This window comes from Amblyomma mixtum, chromosome 1, assembly GCF_055824585.1.
Source record: "Amblyomma mixtum isolate Tamu chromosome 1, ASM5582458v1, whole genome shotgun sequence".
NCBI classification, from domain to species: Eukaryota; Metazoa; Arthropoda; class Arachnida; order Ixodida; family Ixodidae; genus Amblyomma; species Amblyomma mixtum.
In genome coordinates, this window is record NC_143012.1 from 42,628,991 (window position 1) to 42,652,022 (window position 23,032).

At 47.0% G+C, this 23,032-nt stretch overlaps 1 protein-coding gene across 1 annotated transcript; it reads right to left on the bottom strand.

The window, feature by feature from the left end:
• Positions 1 to 8,564: 8,564 nt before the first annotated feature.
• On the bottom strand, positions 8,565 to 22,810 carry LOC149366148 (mite group 2 allergen Lep d 2-like). Its single transcript, XM_089549105.1, has 4 exons — positions 22,472 to 22,810; positions 13,974 to 14,084; positions 10,741 to 10,916; positions 8,565 to 9,009 (listed from the first exon to the last, which is right to left on the bottom strand). Exons 1-4 carry the CDS (start codon positions 22,566 to 22,568, stop codon positions 8,929 to 8,931), a joined length of 465 nt encoding a protein of 154 aa, XP_089405231.1. The 5' UTR covers positions 22,569 to 22,810; the 3' UTR covers positions 8,565 to 8,928.
• Between the last annotated feature and the right edge of the window lie 222 nt (positions 22,811 to 23,032).

Consider the following 23,032-nt stretch of genomic DNA (forward strand, 5'->3'; position numbering starts at 1 on the left):
CATCTCGGAGTTTCATTATTGATCAGCCCGCGTGCTTTTTAAGTTACCAAGGTCCGTTTAAGCTGATTGAGATAAAGCACTACCCCGCCATGGTAGCTGCTAAAACCTGAGACCTTATTTTTTTTCTTCATTGAAGTATGGTCGCCAGAACACGTGTAGTGGTGGAGGTCACTTGGGTTGTAAATGCGCGTAATGAAGGAAGACGGCAGGAACACCGTTCCTTTCTTCTTTTATATATTTATAGTTACTTTTACTTTTACTTGTATTGTTTTTCTATTGCTCGAGGGGAAAAAAAAGCGAATAATGGAGGAAAGAACGTTTCCGTATTGCATGCTTGTTGCTCGGACGAAGCGATAGACGGGCGCAATCGGAAAATATCCGCAACTCATTTCGTATTCCTAAGAAAGCGAAACACGGGCGCTGTAATACGAGACGTGAGGACTCGATGGTTTTCCGCGCAGAAACACCGGTAGTACGAGGAGGCGTCTGGCGCGATCTTGCGTGCAGCTCGTTATACAAGTCGCTGCTTGTGCCCCCTCCTTAATCGCATAGGACGATTGTCCGTCGAATGATTCTCGCCGCTTCGCTCTATCTCTTTGTTCGCTTTGTTCTTCTGCGTTCGCCAACGCCACTCAGTCACTCCAGCAGGTGTGCATACAAGGATGGAAAGTGTTACACGTGACCCTGCACATCGCGGAACTTTGGACAGCAGGCAATCCAGTATCATTACGCGACTGCCTCCATCAGGGTGAGCTGGCACCTACACGCTGCGCCAAAATTAAACCCGCCGCAGTGTGGGTTTGCCGCAAGGTTGCTCAGGACAAGGTCGCGGGTTCGCATACCTGCTCCATTTAGGTGAAGACGCATTGCGAAAGACACTCGTTCGCTGTGAGATGTCAGGGTATGATGGAGGTTCTCAGGCAGTCGAAATTAATCCGGACCACTACACAATGGTGTCCGTCATAATCCACGTGCAGCTAGGGATGTTAAACTCCACACATCAAATACCAAACTAGCAAAAGTCGCTACAACAGGACGGAATGCACCACTGGGTCCTCGCGGCAAGCTATTAGTCCACGGGCAACTAACTGTTGCTTCTGACGTTTGCAGTGTGTCGATCGATATTGGTGGAGTGTCGTACAGCTGTCGTTGTAAAAAAAAAAAAAAATATAGGCTTCTTCTCTCCCACCCTCAGTGAATATGTCTGACAGTGATAAGTGCGTCCCCTCCTCCACTTCTCCCATCTCCTTTTAAGAGCTGACTTCCCTTACAAAAATTTTTTTAGACAATCTGTAGACTGTCTAAAAAAATGTCTTGTCTATAGTCTATAGACTCTCTCTAGACAAATCCTAGAGAACAGTCTACAGGCAATAAAATGCTATATTGTTACGGGACGGCGGGCCCGCGCAGAGAAAGTCACAGAGACTCAGACACAGGAGACCCAGACATAACCGGCCGCGGCGATTCTCCTTTATTCTCTACCTCACGCGCTAGCGCCGCGTGCTCTCCCCTCGCGCTCGCCCCGCGCCTCTTCTTTATTTGTATACCGCAGCGCGCTCTTGGTTGCGAAGGTCGTATGCTGTTACATCATACAGTCTATAGACAATCTATAGGTTTGTGGCCATACACATTTAGTAGACTTTTGTCTATAGACAGTCTATATATTATAAATGGGCCAACAGAAATATCTATAGGGAGGAAATACAGTCTGTAAGAAGTCTATACACTGTCTACACACCATTTTTATCAGGGTTGAACTAGCACATCCTGATAACTAGCACTCGCACCCTGGTCCCATGCCCCTTACCATAACTGGGACATACGTTATTGGTTCCCACCCACTTTTCGGTCGTGGCATACCCGGGACGCCAAAGCTGATAAAGGTTACAGCCATGTTTGAAACAGAAAGGCACAAACGGGACGAGGACAAAAAGGAACGTGAAACAAGAGGACAAGCGCCAACTATCAGCTATCAAATGGGAGTTGATAGTTGGCGCTTGTCCCGTTGCTTCACGTTCCTTTTTGTTCTCGTCCCATTTGCGCCTTTCTATTTCAAACATGGCTACGAACCAACTAGCCCAAACCAAAGTACTTCTAAAGGTTACAGGCCGCGTTCACACTAGTCGGAAAACGCACAGCGCAGGACGCACACCGCGGACCGGCTGACGTTCCGTCCCGCAGAGCGTTGGATAGCCAATGGGGTTCGTGACGTAAGGACGCTCGCTGCGGCATCTAGCGTCGGCTACAGTCCCCTCGCACTCGCGGACGGCTGTGGTGCATGTGGTCGCCCGTTTTTTCACGTGACTAGAGCAGCAGAGAAACGAAGGTAGCGTGGACTTGATTTCGCGCGGGACGACGGCACCGATGCGGCACGTTTCCCGCAAGTGTGAGCGGGCTTAACCCTAACAAAGCACTTCACGCCATCATCGATACAATAAACAAAAGCGTACAAAACACATAATCATCATCATCATCAGCCTGACTACGCCCACTGGAGGGCAAAGGCCTCTCCCATGTCTTTCCAATTAACCCTGTCCTTCACCAGTTGCGGCCACCGTATCCCTGGAAACTTCTTTATCTCATCCGCTCACCTAACTTTCTGCCGCCCCTTGCTACGTTTGCCTTTCTCTTGGAATCCACTCCGTTACCCTTAAGGACCACCGGTTATCTTGCCTTCGCATTACATGCCCTGCCCAAGCCCACTTCTTCCCCACTCCGCCCGCTTCCGATCTCTTAACGTCACACCTATCATTTTTCTTTCCATAGCTCGCTGCGTTGTCCTTAACTTAAGCTGAACCCTCTTTGTTAGCCTCGACGTTTCTGCCCCATAGGTGAGTACCGGTAAGATACACCTGTTGTATACTTTTCTCTTATTTCGACACTTTGCTAGCATGACCTTCATCTTGCCGGATATCTGCCAAAGGTATTTTTCATATTGTACGTGTCTGACTCCGCATGCAATAGAACAATGGCAATTGTTGTATGTTTTCCGGACTTTTTAGGTTTCGTGGTTGCTTCTTATAGACAAGCGTCATGTTTGTAAACAAAGGTGGCGCTGCGCTCGGCAGCGATGCGGGGTGTCGGCAAAAACGTAGCATGCCTACCCCACGCCAAGCGATGCTGCCTTCGAAACCAACTCGCGTGCGCGCAAATGTCAAAGCGTGCGCGTCGCTTGTGGTTTGAAACATTTCTGTTGGCGACCGGAGAGCACTTAAGCACTTTTTCAACCTGTTCGCCAGACGGAATTATCTGACGAAGCGCTGCACAGGCTTCCTTCTGCGCTCGTATGTTTGGCAGCAAGGGCGGGGCTACGGCGGTCGACTAGGTTGACTTATTAAATGAAATCGAGAAAGCACGAGGTATACAGGTCTGCAATCTCAACATTTGGGGCGATACAGCATACCCGATCGCTAAGTACAAGAAGAAGGACGACGGGAGGCAGCTTTTTCCCATGACGAATCTTTGTGATGCGCCTGCTCTCGTCCAGCCACTTCAGTGCGGAGAACGCCGAACACTACTGGACACTGAAGCCATGCAGTTACTTTAAAAGAGCATGCAAATGCGATCTTCACTGGTAATGTCTGAAAAAATGCTTTTTTATTCGCTTGGCTTTAAGAGATGTGCACAGGCGAATGGATAGAAGTTTACCTCGAGCTACAACGAAGTTACGTTTGCTCTGCAGAGCTAAATATTTTAAGTCATTCTGATTGCAGGCCTTATTCTGCTTGATAACTGGTTTTTGGTCTGGTATTTACTGTTTTCGCCAGGGTCTGATTGACCAGTAATTGTAAAATTCAGGTAAAATGGGAAATAACACTGCATGATTTTGCCGATACCTTAGCGTCGTTTAATTGTTTCCTAAGATAGGTGGTGAAAAAACGTACAAGTTGAAGCTCGTGGAAGCGAAAATAGAGAAAAAACTACGCGCCGTATATTCCTACTGCCGGACTACAGTGCTGCTTCAAACTCGCGCTTAGTGGCCCGATGAATGCTGAAGGCGACTGGCAGCAGCTGTTTTTTTTTTTTTTTTTTTAACGCGAAGAGATGCCCGGGACGTAGTCCGGGTGATTGTCGCCTGAGAACGGTCCCGTGTTCAATTAACGGTCACACCCACATGGAATGTCGAGTCCAGACTTCTCATAATGAGAGCCCGACAGAACGCGAACAAGCTGCAGACGTTGATTCTTGCACTGTTCGCCGCGCGACTGAAGAGCAAACATTCTGATTAAGAGACGCAAACTATCATATTGCGATGCAGAAATGCAATACTAGCCGCGCAGCCGATCCGTCGCCGAACTTTTCCTGCTCCACGGCCGCTGCGCATCGCTTTGGCCCATATCTAAATGCGATAAACTTGTGGAAACATGTGCCGCTGCCTTTCTTCAGCATTGCGGTTCAACCACCGGCACCACAACTCGCCGGAATATTGCAAAATACATCGAAAAACGCTCAAGCATGGCATACCCAAGGCACACGGTTTTGCCTACACAACGAAAGCCACTGCTGACTCCAGCGCCGCCGCATCTCCGTGACGTCACGGCCTGACGCTTGTTGATAGGTAACCGCGTAGTAAGGTCCGTCACGTGGCGTGTTATTTGTCTCTTTTTTCTTTGCTTCTCCATTCTTTCTGTCCCCTCTTCCTTCTGAATCAGGTAGGCGTTGCAATCCTTCTGGGGGCACCTGCCACCCTTTTCCTTTTTTTTCATTTTCTCGTGTCTCTCTTTGTACTACCAATCAAATTAATATTAACAATAGGGTAGGAAAGCAGGCAAAATTTAGCCAGGCCATAAAACTGAAACTTCTTCCGATACTTTCTTTTTCTCCTTGAAATAAATATGTAAAAGACATGAAAGTTTTGGTGTTCATGACTGCTTCATAGCGCCGGAGAGGAATTGTGCTTTCGTCCGTCGGCTGTTTCCTTTGTGGCGCGCGGAACAGAACAGATCGAACGTGCATTTCCCGATATATGTCGTCCGGGATCATTAACGGCGTCCACAGCGGTCTTACTCAGAGTACTATAAATAGGTTGGTTGGTTTATGGGGTTTAACGTCCCAAAGCGACTAAGGCTATGAGAGACGCCGTAGTGGAGGGCTCCGGAAATTTCGACCACCTGGGGTTCTTTAACGTGCACTGACATCGCACAGTACACGGGCCTCGAATTTCTCCTCCAAAGAAATTCAACCGCCGCGGCCGGGATCGAACCCGCGTCTTTCGGGCCAGCAGCCGAGCACCATAGCCACTGAGCCACCGCGGCGGCGTTCACTACTGCATTATAATAAGGGTTTGACTGACCGGAAACAAGAAAGGAAATGTGCTGTGTCTTAGCTCAGCTAAGCCAGGATATACACAGCGAAAGGTACTTTAGGCGCCGAGAATGTTATGGTCGGCGTCTAACAACCATGGCAACCGGTTGCCACGGTTACGGCGCATGCCCAGTACTTGCCTGCGATGACCGCCCGAAATGCGCCGCTGACTAGCCTAGTGTAGCTTTCGCTACAAAACGTCACAGCACGATTAGGATACTCAGTACTACATTACTGCAGCGCAGCTGGTATTGGTGGCGTCTGCGTCTAAATGTAGAAGTTTTTGTTTATGTAAACTGAAGTACTGAAGCGATCTCACAGCTGGATCGTGTGGAGGTCGGCGCAGACCTTCTGGGCAAGTGGCGGGTTTACGATTACGTTTACGGAATATCTGTAAACGTTACAGCATTACGCTTACCGAGTATCGGCAAACGAGATTGTTAAACGGGTTGCCTATCACTATTACGCTTACTAAGTGTCGTAACCGTTCTAGGAGTTTAAAATAGCTTTAGTTTACGTAAACGCGTCTTTCTTGTGGCAAGTTGTATATAGCGCAGACAGGCCGTTACCTAAATGAGCGCCTAAGTGAACACCGCAGGAAGGTTAGAGCCGAGTGGTCAGGGAATTTGGCTCGGCACTGCCCTTTACACAAATGCACACCGGTGTTCGAAAAATGTCTGGTGGCAGGAAAAAATGGAGATCAAAGAAACGAGAGCGATAACTGAAGGCTCTGTAATGGAAATAGCTGAGGTTAAAAACGGTGTAAGCAGTCCTGACACCACTAGGCAGGAATTAGGCACGGCGTTAATGGGTTTAGAGGTGGTTTTAAGCATGCAATTAATTTTCGTGAAAACCTCGTTTGATTTTGATTTTAGGGGTACTTTCAAGAGACGAAGGTGCTATAGGAGAGTACAACTTAAAGACCAGTGTTTAATGTTTAACTGTATCAAACATTCCAGAGGCATCAAAATTATTAGCTTACAATTTCGGCTCCTGATTGGCTACTCGTTTATAGGTAACAAGAAAAGATTTGACAAAGAAAACGCTTTCGCATTAGGGAAAATGAATAAAGCTCTCCGTGCAGCGGGTTATATTTACCATGACCAGTCTTGCGGAGCCACGCCATAGTGGCTAGCCACGCTGCATCCGAGCGCAGGCATTTGAGAACGTTCGCAAACATGTCTGTAGAGGGCGGGAGTGGTACTCATCAGAGTATGTTGGCAACAGTTCCTGCAGCCTCCGGGGCTTAAAGGACAACTGAAGATGTTTTGGAATTCGGTGAGTTTAAAAGGACCGAGTGTGTGCAACATGCAGGTAAAGCCTGCGAAATTGTTTGACGCTATCGTTTGAAGTGGAGCACAATCGCCAGATAAAGCGGCTTCAGCGTTCAGGCTTCCCTGCAGTGCACAGCAACTGGCAGAGGACCCGATGTTGACGTCACGTATACGGCGGCGCCACGATTACATTGAAGGAACGATTGTTTCATGGAAGAAAACCAACGTCATCGAAGGTGAAGCTGACGAAGCTTTGTTTGGCGGCATCGGACGACGCACAGAAACATGCACGTGAAGGCACCGGACATCTGAAATTTCGGCGACAGTGACGTCACTGCGAGTTTTTCCGCACTTCTCCAGCGTAGTGAGGAAAAGCTTGGACATCGTAGAGTTTTTAATTGACGATTACGCCGCCATTTTAAATGCTAGTGTAAAAATACTTTGCAAGCTTCTCCTAGAAGCCTCATAGATTCCGATTCTTCAATTACCTCGAATTCTCAAAAAACTATTTCAGGTTCCGTTTGGTACCCCTGGCCATCTTGAAGGGAAAATTGCGGCTCACTTGAAGATGGTAGTTGTGTTTTGAGCTGTTGTGAACCACTTTGAATTGATATGAAACAAGGTCAGGTGCTATCCCACTCATTAATCTCTTAACAGAACCGCTCAAGCTTTGTAACTCCTGCAACCATACGCTGTCCGATTCTGTACTCACCTACAGTGTGAGGTATAATAATCAGTTTGCAGAGACTTTTTTTTGCGGAAGCACCACTGCGCTAGGTGTGAGCGATTTCGCGGAGCCCCGGAGAGCCCCAACTGCGCATGCGCGAGGAGCGAGTGTGAGACAGTTACTGCGTAATTTCCTTTCCTCAAATACGATTTCCATTTTCTTCATTACTGCCCCTCTTTTTCTTTTTTCTTTCACTGCCACTTCCTCCCTTCCTCTAAAAACGGATGACGGGTGCCCACCGAGATATGCGAGACAGTTACTGTGTAATTTCCTTTCCTCAAATAGAATTTTCAGTTTCTTCATTACGGCTCCTCTTTCTTCTTTCGCTCCCACTTCCCCTCCCTGCCTGTATGGTGCGGTTCAGGTGTCCACCGAGATGACAGAGAATTACTGCGCCATTTCCTTTCCCCAAAAAGCGTTGCGTTCAAAGGGCAAGGCATCGCGCCGAACGAGTGGTGGCGTTCTATGGACACTGTGGCAGCGCTACAACACGCTGTCGCGTTCCACTCCTAAAGGCGCAGTTTAAGCGTCATTAATTAGCAGTTAAATAGTATTTAGTCATTAATCATAATTAGCCATCAATCAGTAATTTGTCGTCACTTAGAAATTAGTACTCAATTATATGTGACGTCACCAGTGCCACTGAGGCAGTCAAAGTGGTGCGGAAAACGCTTTCGCCTCTACACACTTTAGACAGTCAAAGAACCCCCCGAGAAGCCGCCGCCGCTGCGATTGCCCCGCTGTCGCTTCTGCAACTCTGCTCGGGATGGCCATTGGTCAAACCACAGCCAAATTATTTTTGCTGGCAATCAGCTGAAGAAGGCCCACTAAGAGTGCAAGGCTATCTGTAGATCGATTTTAAGCTGTGTATCGACTGCCTGTACTTGTTTTTAAGTGCATTAAGTGTTTATAAAAGTGCTCTCGGGATTAAGCTGCCAAGTTATGTCTCAGAACGTCGACAGCAGGAGGCTCCCATTATCATGAGCATGTGCGGAGATCATGGAAGACTTGTGGTGTCCGTCGTTACTGTCCCCATCCACTTCGTGCGTGTCCGGTGGGCTACTCTTTTATCCATCAACATCATCATCGTCACTACCACCACCGCCTAATCCCTCTCCCTTCCATCCCCTTCCCTTCCCTCTATGCTTAGTGTCTGAGTAGATCTGCATTGACTAAGCCTGCATTACGATTTTTTCAACACATCCGTTCTCTTACAGATAGTACAAGACGATTTTCTGTTGCAACAGAAAACAAGGGACTGCATAAGCAACATTTTATTGTCTGTAGAATACGTGGAGAGTGATGCGTATCAATATAGAAATACTCAAATTTATTACTCTTATTATTCTTGATAACGTCTGTCAAAGCGTATGTGAATCTTGAAAGGCGACAGGGTGTTAAGTAGCACGGGTTGTCAAGCAGCCTGAAGACCTTCTGTGCCAGTTAGCACCACGTCGAATGATTAACAAAGCAGCCTTCGGCTAATGCATGGGGTAAAAATACAGAGAGGAGTCTGCAAAATGTTTTCTGATGTCAGCTGTGCGTCTTGAACTCAGGGGTCTCCACTTCTGGCAGCAGGTTCCGGTGCCCATTTCTTCGCCATGCTCCGTGAGCCAGCTCCATTCACTCGACGGTCAGCACGGTATGTCCGCATGCGAACACGCTTTCGTCGCCGCGGACTAGGATCTCATAGGTGAATTCACCCTGTTATAAAAGACAAGTAGCAGGTGTCATGACGTTGCATACAGAGCATGAGACATCTTTAGTGTGCCGTGTTACCGCTACCGGAGTGCCAGGAGCCCGCCTATCGCCAATGTGCTCGCGCTGATTGGCCCCGATATGACAGGCGTACGCGCAGCTGCCGGGTGCCTGGCGCCATCTGGCGGCATCAAGGCGATTTACGCATGCGCACTGGCGATGCGCGGGCTCCCGGTACTCCGGTAACCGTTACACGGTACGCGGTATGCTAAATGTGTCTAATAAACACCGGTGTTACTGCTACCGTTATCAGTTTTCAATCGGAGAGGTGCTGTCAGAGCTCGCCAGCCTTATGTGGGCAGGAATGCGCATAAACTGTCCCCACGTTGGGGCCTCAAGTGGATCCTCTCGTCTCGTCTTTTGAATAGCTGACGAAATAAGCCTTTCATTTATAATAATAAAATTCATCAGCTATATCACGTCCGCTCAAAGCAAAGGTCTCGCCATGTAACCTCTTATTAGCCCTACCCGGTGTCAGCCGAGGCCATCTTATCTCAGTAACCTTCCTAACTCCTTTCTTCACCTGACTTTCGGAGCTATGAAGGATACGTTTGTTATTTCCCTTGGAATCCACCCTGTTCGCTAGCTAAGGTTCTTACATTCAGCGGTGCGAGCTTCAGTTCCCCGCAATGCCGTGTCCAGTTTCAGAACTTCTCAGCACTGTTCGCGGCGTCGAAGGTCTGACCCCGCCTTGGCCATTCGCTCCGTAGCCATCCTGGATACTGAGGGTCGGGTGTTAATTTACAGGTGCACACAGGAGGCGGTGACCAACGGCTAAACCAGGGTCGCTAGCTCCTGTTCTTGTGAGGAAGTACGTTTTTCCACTTCTGTTAATTTAGTGAACATAGCCTCGCTGGTCGGCGGAATTGTTCGCCGGGATTAGGAGACGCCTTTGCAGGCATGGTTTCAATTACATGCTCCGAAAATATGATGACCAAATTCGAGAAGCACACCGCAGATGCGTCCGTGTGCTGTGCGATGTCAACGGACGTTCCAAAAGGTCGTAGTCAGTCCGACCATACCATACCATACCATACCATACCATACCATACCATACCATACCATACCATACCATACCATACCATACCATACCATACCATACCATACCATACCATACCATACCATACCATATACCATACCATACCATACCATACCATACCATACCTTCATATGCCATATCATGCCATGTCATGCGATACCGTATCGTATCGTAACATAACATACCATACCATATCGTACCGTACCTGGTAATACAGAATAACTTGGTGGGGCCATTCCTTCTCAGACAGCAAATTAGGAAAGATAGCTTAACCTTGTCGTCCTGTTTCATCACGTCCTATGTTCACATTTTAATCGTTTCTAGACCATCAGATATTAACCCATTTTTTGAACTTTAACTGAACAGCAACATAATTTCTGAATAAATTTAGTTTTCTTTTTTTGCTTTTCGGCAAGGTAGGGCCACTAACGGCACCACAAACTGTCCAAAGTTCATAACTTTTACCAACAGTTGCATTGTCTTGGCGTCATGGAGTTAAACAGCGGTTTTTACTTTATTGCTCACATTTCCCTGTAAGGTAATTTGTCCATCTAGGGCCACCTTGTGTGAATGCCTCTATTCACCTTAATCGAGAACGTAAATGACTGGCATTCCGTCGAGGTCGGAGAGGCACTTACGGGTGCGAACAGCTTCATGAGCTTGAGTTCCACCGATCCGCGGAAGACCTCGCCTTTCGTCACGTTGCAGGGCACGTCCATGAAGAAGCAGCTGACCGAACTCATCATGTCTATCTGGGTGTTGTCAGAGTGGTGCCGCTTGGCCGTGGTCACCTGGACGCTGTCTTCGTCGCTGGCTGCGTGAGAAGGCGCCGGAGAGCCGCGCATAAGCTTCATCTTCTAGCCACCAGATGGAGCCACTCTCATTTACATGAAACACACGCATGAGTCCTGTGATGTTCGTTTTCAAGGCAATTAAACAAATTGAAACTGACTGCACACACGCCAAAAGTAATTGTGCATGCTTAGCATCCTAATAGTTCACTTTTATGCATGTGATTCCAACTGCATACATGCATCGCGTGGCTTCTATGGGTATACTTAAGACTACGCTCTAAAAATGAATACGGCTACATGGGAATAAAAAGGGAGTAAGTCATTCTCTACACTCTCTTTTATGAAAGGGAGTGTGCTAGAGGACAGCTTACTCCCTTTTTAATCCCATATAGCGTATTCATGTTTACAGTCTATAGGGTTCAAGCAGCCATTGAATGTAGGCGGAGATATCTGCGTGAACTACATCAACAATAAAGACAGCTATTTAGTGGCTGCCTTAAGTCTTCAGGATCATCATCAGCCTGGCTACACCCACTGCAGGGCAAAGGCCTCTCCCATGTCTCTCCAATTAACCCGGTCTTTTGACAGTTGCGGCCTCCGTAGTCCGGCAAACTTCTTAATCTCATCCGCCCACCTAACTTTCTGCCGCCGCCTGCTACGCTTGCCTTCTCTTGGAATCCACTCCGCTAACCCTTAAAGACCAGCGGTTATCTTGCCTTCGCATTGCATGCCCTGCCCAAGGTCATTTCTTCCTCTTGATTTCAACTAGGATATCATTAACCCGTGTTTGATTCCTGACCCACTTTGCCCTCTTCCTGTCTCTTAACGTTACGCCTATAACTTTTCTTTCCATAGCTCGCTGTGTTGTCCTTAACTTAAGCTGAACCCTCTTTGTTAGCCTCCACGTTTCTGCCCCATAGGTGAGTACCGGTAAGATACAGCTAATAAAGTGGAAAGTTAAGTTAGGCGAGTTGAATCTTATTCATGATGTAGTTGCCCCCCCCCCCCCCCCCCCCGAAAAAAGAAACCGCTCTTGTTGTGTCTTTTTTTCACTTTGGTCCTCGTTTTTGTCGCTAACTACATCATGACGATAGAGCTGTTACATTCTTTTCTTTGAGGGATATGGTTAACTGCCATTCACGATCTGAGAGAACCTGCCAAATGCGCTCCACCTTGTTTATATTATTCTAATTGTTTCGCTCTCGTGATTCAGGATAGGCACTCCTTATTTTCAGGTACTATGTACGGTTTAAATGTGCCTTCGCAAAAACGGCCAATTACGAAATAACGGATGCAACAAAGAAAACATAATTTTCAGAAAAACGCCGCAAAAAGTGACGTAATTATAACTTTGACGCTCAACGATTTCTTCGCTAATACATGCGCCGAGCCGCCTTGGGTGGCGCAACTATCCTTGTCGCGTCGTGTTCACAAAGAAGAGCGAAATCTCTGAGTGTAACGCTTCCATGCATGAACTTAGCGATGACGTAATACAGCCCCGGTTGAAGTGTACGTTCTTCTTGTGTTCTTTGCTTTACTGTGCTGCCTTTTCGCTACTGATGTCAAAAGAGCTTGGGGTGAAAGATCGAGACCGCTTGCATATATTTTCTTGTTTTCTTACGCATTTCTGATGCGTAACAACTTTTCTTGTGTTATTAGGTTGTTGATAAGGGAGTGATTACTCATCAGCCCCCACCCAAGCGTAGCCGTACGGCTCCAAAGCTTCTCTTGTCGTGTGAGTTTAAATCTACCTCATTTTTCTCTGCGTTTAAGTGTTCTCATGTACTTTCGTGCTCTAGCTCAAGCTGTTACCCTGACGTCACCGAAGGAAAGCTATACGCCTTCCACAGAAACTTTATAGTTTAAGAAAAATTCGTCTTTGTCCGGGGTTCGAACCCGGGGCCAATGCCTCACCGGAGCAGTCGTATTTGATGGTCTAGTGCCCTAGTCGATTAAACGCAACGCCAGAGGAGACAGCACACGACAAACACGACAGAAAAAAGGCTGAATTACAAAAGCATTTCCTTATAAAAGAGCCAAAATAAAGTGCAACAGGTGGTTTGCTTTATTTTTCATTCCTCCTATTTTTGTTTGCTGCTGTGGTAGATTCTTGCTTCCCTTTTGCACTTTCCGCAGCTTGAAGACAATGCTAATAATTTGCTTATCCCTTCAGCGCATTGTCACATAGTTTTCCTGCTGTTCTGCGTTCGTCGATCGTGCAACAGATTAAATGTGCAAGGCATGTTTTAAACTGAGACGATTTAGCAATTATGAGTTGAAAGTTCAACGCTTGTCCTGACTTGTGAATTTCGTTTTATCTCATTTTGCTCTGCTGCTGCGTCTAAGCGTTCTCATGACGTGGTTTCCTGCTCCACACAAAGGTGCCCCCCACCCCCCCCCCCCCGCTGACGTCTTCAATAGGGTTCCACTGGGCACATATTCACCACCAGCGTGCTGGTCCCTGTAATATCGCGGTGCTACAAGTTTGATTGGGTATGCTTTGATTCTAGGATACTCAAGGGATCGTATACTAGTGGCTGCAGAATAATTCGCAATACGCTAGGGTACTGGACGCCACTAGATGTATGGTAGTATAGGATACTGTACGGTATTCAATACTACTGGCGTTAGAAACTACCGTATTAGGCACTGTTGTCTCTAGAATACCAAAGTGAACTGGTTACCATGTTGACTGTAGAATCTCTGGCTGTCGGATACTACTGACTCTATAATGCCTCGGACTACTGGCTGTAGGATGCTTACAGGTATTGGCGTTAAACTAACGTATTAGGTACTGTTGTCTCTAGAATACGAACGGAAACTTATTACTATACTGACTATGAATCTCTGGCTATCGGACACCAATGACTCTAGAATGCCTTGGATATTTAATACTACTGGCTATGGGATGCTTACAGGTATTGGATGCCACTGGTCGTAGAATACTGTGAGATATTCTACGGTAGTGCATGGGTACTATTGTCTCTAGAATCAACAAGTCACTGAATATTACTGGGTCGTGCTATAGGTTGCTTTGGGGCATCGAATACTGCTGATTGTACAGGTCGGATACTCACTCGCTTCCACGTAGAAGGTGACGTTGTATCGCTCGCCCCTCTTGATCACACACGGGTCGCTCTCGCATGGGTCGATGGTGACGTTCTTGAACGTCGGGTAGTCGTTGCCATCTGGGCGGGAAAGAAGGCGCGCGTGAGAAGAACCGTTCCGCCGAGCTATCACATCCGGCGCTCGGCTCTGAGCTCATCGTCGTAGGTGGACTCGAACTGTGTTTCGAAACACGTTCAGCCACGGTAAACCAATTCAAGCCAGCACTGGAGGAGCTTCTTGTAGAATTTTTGAAGTTTTTGTTACTACCAAAAGTAAAATAGCTTATTGTATACTTCGCACGAAAAGATGGACCACAAGCGCCGTGTGCTGGTACGACTAATCGCAGTTTATAGACCACGGGTATACATCGGTACCTATTGAATGCAACGGGGTACAGAGCTTCTTGGCCATACCATAGGCGGAGCTCTCCACGAAGATATAAATAAACTATATTTCAGGCGTCAGTTCAAGCTTTCTGTGCTGCATGAAGTCGGTGGAGGAGCCAGGAAGGGTTCATCCGCTGTGCGTTTCGCGAGCTTTGCGGGCCTCGTTCCTACAAGTGCTTCCGTGCGTTCATCCATGGGCTCTCTGGATCAGGCATTCTTTGTTTAGGCCTTCGGGCAGGGCGAGCTCCTTGGCAACCCTGACAGAAGGCCTGTACAGCAAAGGCCTGTTCCCTGAACCATAGGTGAATGCCTGAAGGGTGAAACCATGTCTCCAAGACAGGTAGCATTTTTTTAGGCGTCTGGGCTCTGGGGCATTAATGCCCAGTACGGGTGTGAGATGCTGCGAAGAATAATGCGCGCACCGTAAACCTAATATATGAGTGGCGCATTCAGGAAATTCGGCATACTAAAGGCTGGGAATTCGTTCTCGTCGTTTTCTGTTAAGGCGCAGCTTTTTGCTGTTGGCGCAGTGCCAAGCTCTCTTCGAAGTCTGAGACTTATTATTATCTGCTGAACTCTCGTAGAACGAACTCGTTTAAACTTCACCGAACTCTCGAAACTCCGTTGAGCCTGTCAACTCTCAACTCTGTCTTCCACGGACCAACACGGACTTGTTTGACACGAGTCATGCTTTGTAGCTGAATGCATGTGCTTTTTTTCTCTCTCTCTATTTGTAAACTGCAAGTTGCCATGCAATTTTTCTGATTTACTCAGTCTGTACAGTGCCCGTCCTACTTGGACCTAACCATGGTCTGCAGTATGTACATAAATTAAATAAATAAAAGAAATTAATATATCTTTGCAGGCCGTATAAGCAAAGCGACATATACAGGAATTGTGCACTGTATCAGTCCGATCACCTTTCTTGCTAGTGGAAACTCCTTGAATTTCGTTCTCCTGTGAGCAAGGCTTTCTGCGCGATCTGCGATTGGGAAGTATACCTCAAGTGTGAAGCATATACCTAGAATGATTCTAGCCATGCAATCTGCGTATAAGCCTACTAGATTCCTCGTTACTATATTAACTGCTGGGCCCCGTTACCCACTCCGGTATCAAGTTCACGGCTCACGTGTTGAAATCCGGAATTTTGATTACCCAGAACTTGTCCGTTAGCTGTCATCCCTTCCCTACGGCATTCAGATGAACTGCGCAAGAGTGGCGTATATAACATGTATAGGGTGGGCAAAGCAATAAAATGTAGCTGACTGCCAATCTGCCAGACAGTGCATACGTCTACATACTTCCAGAAGACGGCAGAAGGTGATGGGCGGATTTTGATTCGCAGTTTCGTAGCCATGAGGAGTACAGTGTTGAATACTTATACAGAGAGTGAATATTTCATGCTTAGACCTACCGCGTAAACCTGCTTTCACCCTTAAAACTGCCCTATAGGGGCAGTCTTAAGGTTGAAAGCAAGTTTACACGGAAGGGGCAGAGAGCGAATATTTCATGCTTAGACCTACCGTGTAAACCTGCTTTCACCCTTAAGACTGCACTACAGGTTGCTACTATTTACACCCTTGCAGTTCGTTTTATGCAGCGTGTTCGTCGTGTTGCATTGGTTAAAAAAGGTCTTATTCCGTAGCCCCTTTTATTCTGCTACTCACGCGCTGAGTAGCGGACTGGGCATCGCCTACCTAGTTAGCCTTCCTTCCTTCCTTCCTTCCTTCCTTCCTTCCTTCCTTCCTTCCTTCCTTCCTTCCTTCCTTCCTTCCTTCCTTCCTTCCTTCCTTCCTTCCTTCCTTCCTTCCTTCCTTTCTTTCTTTCTTTCTTTCTTTCTTTCTTTTTTCTTTTTTTCCTTTCCTTCTTTCTTTCTTTCTTCCTTTCTTTCTTTCTTTCTTTCTTCCTTTCTTTCTTTCCTTCCTTCCTTCTCTCCTTTATTTGTTTGCCTATATACCCTTCAACTCACACGAAAGGAATTTATTCGCAAAAGAACACCCTTTTAACTGGTGTTTTTGTCGAACATATTCTCATTTCACGCACTAATTTCCCAACATGCGCAGAAAGTTGTTTGCCATTATTGCAATGAGAGCACTCGAATATAGCCCCGATACACCAACTTTTTCTTCAAAAACCCCTGCGTGATAAGCGTCGGCTAACATGTCATTCTCCCGCACGCAGTGTGTCCTCAAAGAACGTCAAACAGCGGAGTTTATACCAGCTGTCAATGCTTTCACCGGTGATTGCTCACCTATTAACGAGAAGGAAGCATGCAATAAGCGTTCTATACAGTCGAGTGCGCTGGGAATGATGAGCACGTTGCTCCCTGTTTTGTCATCGTGCTTGGTTTGGAACGCAACTGGCGTGCCGGGTGGTGAATCGTTCGAAAGGCGACAAAAAAAAAAAAGTATACGTTATTTGCCACGAATCTCCTTCTGCGAAATACTACGCCAGTAATTGCCACAGGCGCCGCCCATGCTGGCGGGATGGAGCCACGCACATTGAAAACGCCGACAAAATAAACGAGAAAACCTCACCGTTACTTGCGCAATGTCGATCTTGCGTGTCTGGTTTATTGTGCACGTGTACAACACGGTTGAGCATTCATGCTTTTACGCAAAATGGAGTCCCATAATCAAAGTCTCTATCGGCAGCGAGGAATACTTGTCACAAAAAATAGAGATAAATAAAATTCCACCGATATCAGATCGCTCATTTCTCAGAATGATATTGCATGCTTTGGGAACCTACAATCAAAGCAGACACATATTGAGGAGCGCAGTAAAGCATGCGCATAATAAGCATTGGTTACATAATAAACCCCAATTTAACTCCAATACACTCTTGCGCAGCAAGAGACGAGGACACAAGAGACGAGAGACGAACACCACGAGCGCTTCCTTAGCGCTCGTGGTGTTCGTCTCTAGTCTCTTGTGTCCTCGTCTTTTGCTGCAGTACAGGGTATTGGAACTATGTACCAACAAGCCCAAAAAGCCACGCTACTGAACCCAATATAACACAGACCATTCAGCCCAAGATGAAAGTTTTTCTTTGGGTACAAGGGAATGTTTCGGCGATCTATTGAACGATTTATGCAAGCCATTGCAGTTTAGTGAATTTACTCGGTGAAGTAGAAAGACATGCTTGCCCAGATTTATAAAGCAGTTGTGTGAAGAGGAGGAGGAGGAAGTAACTTTATTCAAGGCCAGCACTAAGGTTCAGTGAAAAAGACGATTACTATAGTCGGTAACGCGAAATTTCAGCCCAGCTCTTCACGTATTTTAGTTTTGCCATATGCTGAGGTAAATAATTTCAGAGAGACATGTTTGTATATATGTGCAGTTGGAGTTGTACTCTTTATTTTCCGACAAATATTGGTGCTTGAAGTGAGACTCCTTTTTTGCTCTGCTATTCTACTATAAATATACAGGCGCACAGGTTATGCTAGCGACAGAACGGTATTGCGCTTATCTAATTGACTCCATTCGGGATCTTAAAGGTGCACTGAAGAAAAATCTGAACTCGCATTTTCGCCGCGGGAACTCGATCTACACTTTCGCAGCATTCTTAGAAACTTCAATTTATTGCCTTGTGAGGCCGATTTCTCTAATTAAATCGGATTAACGTCCGGCTCCCGCTCTTTTTTTTTTTGAAGTTCCCGCATACGGTGGGAGGAGTCGACCAACGCATGGAGTACCTTTCAGGCAGTCGCGTGGCGACTTTGCTTTCGCTTTTATTTTGTTTCTTTTAGGTTTCCGAGAATAAATAGGTCTAGTCAGAGACTACATAGCTGCAAATTAGGCCCACAGAAATCAAAATACGCGTGGACTCTTTGCTTCCGCCGACCGCTACGTATCACTCCGCCGATGGCAGAGCGGCAAGCCGCCACGGTACTGGGTGAAAGGTTGGTTAACTCCTTCCACCGTTTGCGGGGAATAAAAAGAAAAGGCGGGAGCTTGACGTTAATTCGATGTAAATTAGAGAAACCGGCAGCGCAGGGCAATAATTCGAAGTTTTCAAGAACGCTCGGAACGGGTAGATCGAGTTCCAGCGTTAAAAATGCGAGTTCAGATTCCTCTTCAGTGCACCTTTAACTTCGCGTGTCACTTCTACAGCCGGCGTATGAGAACAGAGCAACGGACTATACATGTTCGGCGTTCCTTTGACTAAACGTATTTCCTTTAATGACTATATAGTCTGTGGAATATTACGATTGGAAGGGAAGTACTTCCGTATTAACCTGCGGGAAAATTTACAGCCAAGGAGCGATGTTATACTAAAATACGTAAGCAACGCACAGCGCGGATACCCTCGGACCAGCTGACGGGCCAGTTAGCTTTGGTGACCCTGGCGCAGGATGTTCTCTACGCTTGACTCTTGTATAGTAATAAAGTTGTTTCTCTCACTCCATATGAAAAAGATTCTATGAGCCTATGAAATCTTCGTCTTTGCATTGTTGGTTGCACGCTGCGATTACAGCGCGGGCTACCTGGTGGGTGTGAAGCTGTCTGACAGCAAGTCCTTTCTTCGGTCGAATGATAATTTTGAAATCGTTCTTAGGGACCGAAAAATCTGAGCTCTTACGGGTTTGGAGAGGAAAACGGAACCGAACAGTCCCTACCAGTAAAGAACTTCGACTACAAGTTTACCTCGAAGGAGAACCAATACCAGAGAAGACACTCATACGGGTACTAGGAATGTGGATACAGTCAAATCAACGCTGTACTCACACCCTTGCGCTATTAAAGGCATCTATACTCCAAGTGGCCCGCATGATTACGCGCATCTCACACAGACGTCATGGCATGCGAGAAGAAGACACACTCAAGCTGGTCAGGAGCCTAGTGGTCAGCCGGGCGACATACAGTCTCCCGTACTACAATCATATAAAAAGTGAAATACAACAGGCGGACGCTATTTTACGCAAAGCGTATAAAACCGCGCTTCGACTACCCCATAACACCTCAACTGAAAAGCTCTTAGCCTTGGGACTGCACAACACGTTCGAGGAATTACGGGAAGCGCAGCATGTTGCCCAAATGCGCAGACTACAGCAGACCCCCACAGGCAGAGTTCTTTTAAAGAAATTGGGCTACACCGAACAAATTCGAGAAATATTGAGAACTAAAACGATCCCCGATGAGTACCGCAGCACGCTCAGGGTGGCACCAATACCAAGAAACATGGACCCGAACCTCCACAAAGACCGAAGAGAGGCAAGGGCCGACCGCTTACAGAAAACACACGCATCCCAGGATACAACAGTGTATGTCGACGCTGCCACATATGCCATGACTAGGGGACAAGGCACCAACAACGCAGTGGCAACTGTAGTCAACTCGGAATTACACGAGATTACCAGCGCCTCCCTGCAAGACTGCACGATAGCTGAGGCTGAAGAAGCGGCCGTCGCTCTAGCGGCAGCGGAGGGCTATCGGACTGGGCGGTCACTGACAATTCTTACTGATTCACAAGCAGCCTGTCGCAACTATCTTTGCGGCAGAGTCGGTCACAGAGCGCTCCGCATACTCCGCTCTGTAGACTGCAAGACGCAACAAACACATGCAAAACCACACAAGCCGATCAAACATAAGATCATCTGGGTACCGGGGCACACGGGGGTGGCAGGAAACCAAGAGGCAGACAGGATAGCTCGAGGATATAGTAACTACCGAGCATCCAACGTCAACGACCTTGAGGAATCCCTGCCAGTACCTCAGGAATATTCGGCCATACTCAACAACTACAAAGGCAGCAGGATGCGGTACCCACCACCGCACAATTCTTTAAACAAAGAAGAGGCTGTCACATGGAGACAACTTCAAACGGGGTCATATCCAAATCTAAACACACTAAGTAAAATTCACCCCACACTTTACGCACACAATTGTCCATGGTGCCATGAAAAACCTACACTGTATCACATCACATGGGCATGTCAAAAAGTCGACATCGTCCCAGTTATACAAAACCCAAGTGTGGAGCAATGGGAGGGTCTGCTCTACAGCGACTGCCGCGATGACCAGATCGGTTTGATACGGCGAGCTCAGCTGACGGCAGCATCCAGCGGAGCCCTGGAATAGGGGCAACCGACCGTTGCGGATGGACTCATCTGACCACATAAAAAAACCTCGTGCTAGAGCCGAATAAAGTTATCCTATCCTATGAGCCTATAACTGCCGTATTATACTGCTATACGTATATAGCAGCGCATATTATATGCTGCCATATTTGAGCACCTTCCAGGTGTAGAAATATAGGAATTCAGGCAGATATATTCATACATGCACCATAATTGCATGTACTTCCGTATTTGATCTCTTCCAGATATGGATACATAGGCAATTGGACAGATATGACCATATATGGACCATATTTAGACATACTGCCCAATATTACGTTCCAGATATGGACACGCAGGGATTTGTCGGATCTGGATATATAAGACTGCATATATAGGCATATAATTCGAGATATTCCCACTCCCCTGTATCTCCATATCTGTTTCTTTCTTCATATAACACCATATATAGACTTTTTTAAGGGGTGCCAGCAACAAATAAATTCAGGATGCCGGTGTCGATGAAACAGACATGACGACTACAGTTTTGTTCGCTAATAACGGGACGCTATGTAGCATGGCTTTTAGCGTCGCTGTTATAGGTTTTCGTTCAAAAAGCCGCAAAAGCAGCTCGTCCCAATACTATTTCAGGCAGCCGTCGTACTGTCAGACCGACGATTCGTCTTGCATTCTCGTTTCATGGGACATTACCTAAAGCATGAGCTGAATGAAAAAAAAAATAAGTAGTGCGCTGGCATGAAATAGAGAGCAAAATAAGAACTAAATAGAAAGACAGACTGTCAGCCTTTATCTGTCACTTACGATTGCTATGGCGTACAGAATTAACGTCGCCTTTTCGGCATCTGCGCCGTAGAAATAATCGGATATACGCAATTTCATGCAGGGCAATTAAATGTTACCACAAATATGACGAGTAACCCTACCCTATACATAACATAACAATGGCGGTAGTATGTGGTTGTGCTCCTGCTACAAGCACTTATTACTAACCAACGAGGCTCTGTACCTTCACGTACCTCCCAGAAAATCAGAATAAACAATGGTTGTAGTTTGTGTGATACACTGCGACTGTGAAGGGCTGTCGCCGCAGTGGCGGCATATTTTATACAATAAGCGCTTCGTAGATTTTTAAGGAAACTAGTTCAACAGTTCGATTATTTCACCACGCGACGGGTGCGAATCGGCCGTTTCGGCAAGCGACGCGTTAAAGAGTCGTGGCGAGACCGCCTTTGAAGAAAAGTACATAACTGAGTGAAACTCGGCAGGCATGCATGACCACGGCACGTCTACCGTATTGCATGCCGGTACATCCTCGGCTGACGCTGAATTGCAGCTGCGGCTGACCGCGAAGGTGACCAACATGCAGAAGCACCTTAGAGAAGTATTTACAATCGCGCATTCATTCCTTGTAAAATATTAAATCAACATCAACTGAAAGAATCGCACAGTAAAGCTCCTTGCTTACACTTCATTCCAGATAACTAAGAAATGTGCTCGACTTCTCACTCATGTATCTTTCTGGAAAAACCGTTTATATTCACGCTATGTGCTAAAAGAGCAACACTAAGCAAACCAATCACTAAAAAAAATGTTATATGCAGGCTAAGTCAGGACCACACAACGGTGAGGACTAGCTTAATTTAGTTTAGGGGTTTAACGTCCCAAAGCGACTCAGGCTATGGGGGACGCCGTAGTGGAGGGCTCCGGAAATTTCGGCCACCTGGGGTTCTTTCGTGCACTGTCATCGCACAGTACACGGGCCTCTAGGATTTCTCCTCCAAAGAAATTCAACCGCCGCGGCCGGGATCGAACACGCGTATTTCGCGTCAGCAGCCGAGCACCATAACCACTGAGCCACCGCGGCGGCCGTATGTGAGGACAAGCGGCATCAGTTGGAGTCTAAAGGAACAACACGCATATCCAGTGCTCACGGCGTGATCGGCTCGTGAAAGCTAAAAACACTCAACGCGAAAAACTTCGTCACATGTGACAGTCTCACCTTCGCACTTGTCGAAAGTGACAGTCTTCTGGGCCGCAACGCACGCGGCTACGAGCAACAGCAGCAGAGCCGAGATGGTCTTCGCGTAGCGATGCATCTTTGCTGACCTTCGCAACACAACTACGCACTACTCCGCCTTCGATGGAGAAGCGTTACACGGACTACACCAGTCGGTGGCTGAGGCTCCTACTCATATACTGAACTGGACCGCTTATCTACTCCAGTATAGGAGAGTCATGGAGGGCTCAGCTGTGTTTCCAAGTATTGTCCAATGCGGATGCGTGGGTGTACCTCTAACGAGACCTTCGGTGTCTATCACGCCGGCTGCGCTGCTGGAGAACGGAAGAGAAAGAGAGAAAGACAGAAACTTCGCTCTGCAGCAGCAGCAGCTGAAAGAAGGAAGGCGAGGGGGTCGAGGAGGTGGGGTGAGAAAAGAGAGAGGGGGGCCTATTGGTTTGTCTTTCGGCGTGCTTTGGCGATAGTTTCCGTCGGATAAAGACGGAATCCCGGTGCCGGTCTTTGTTTACCGATTTCTCGTTTTGAACGACGGCTGTTGTAACG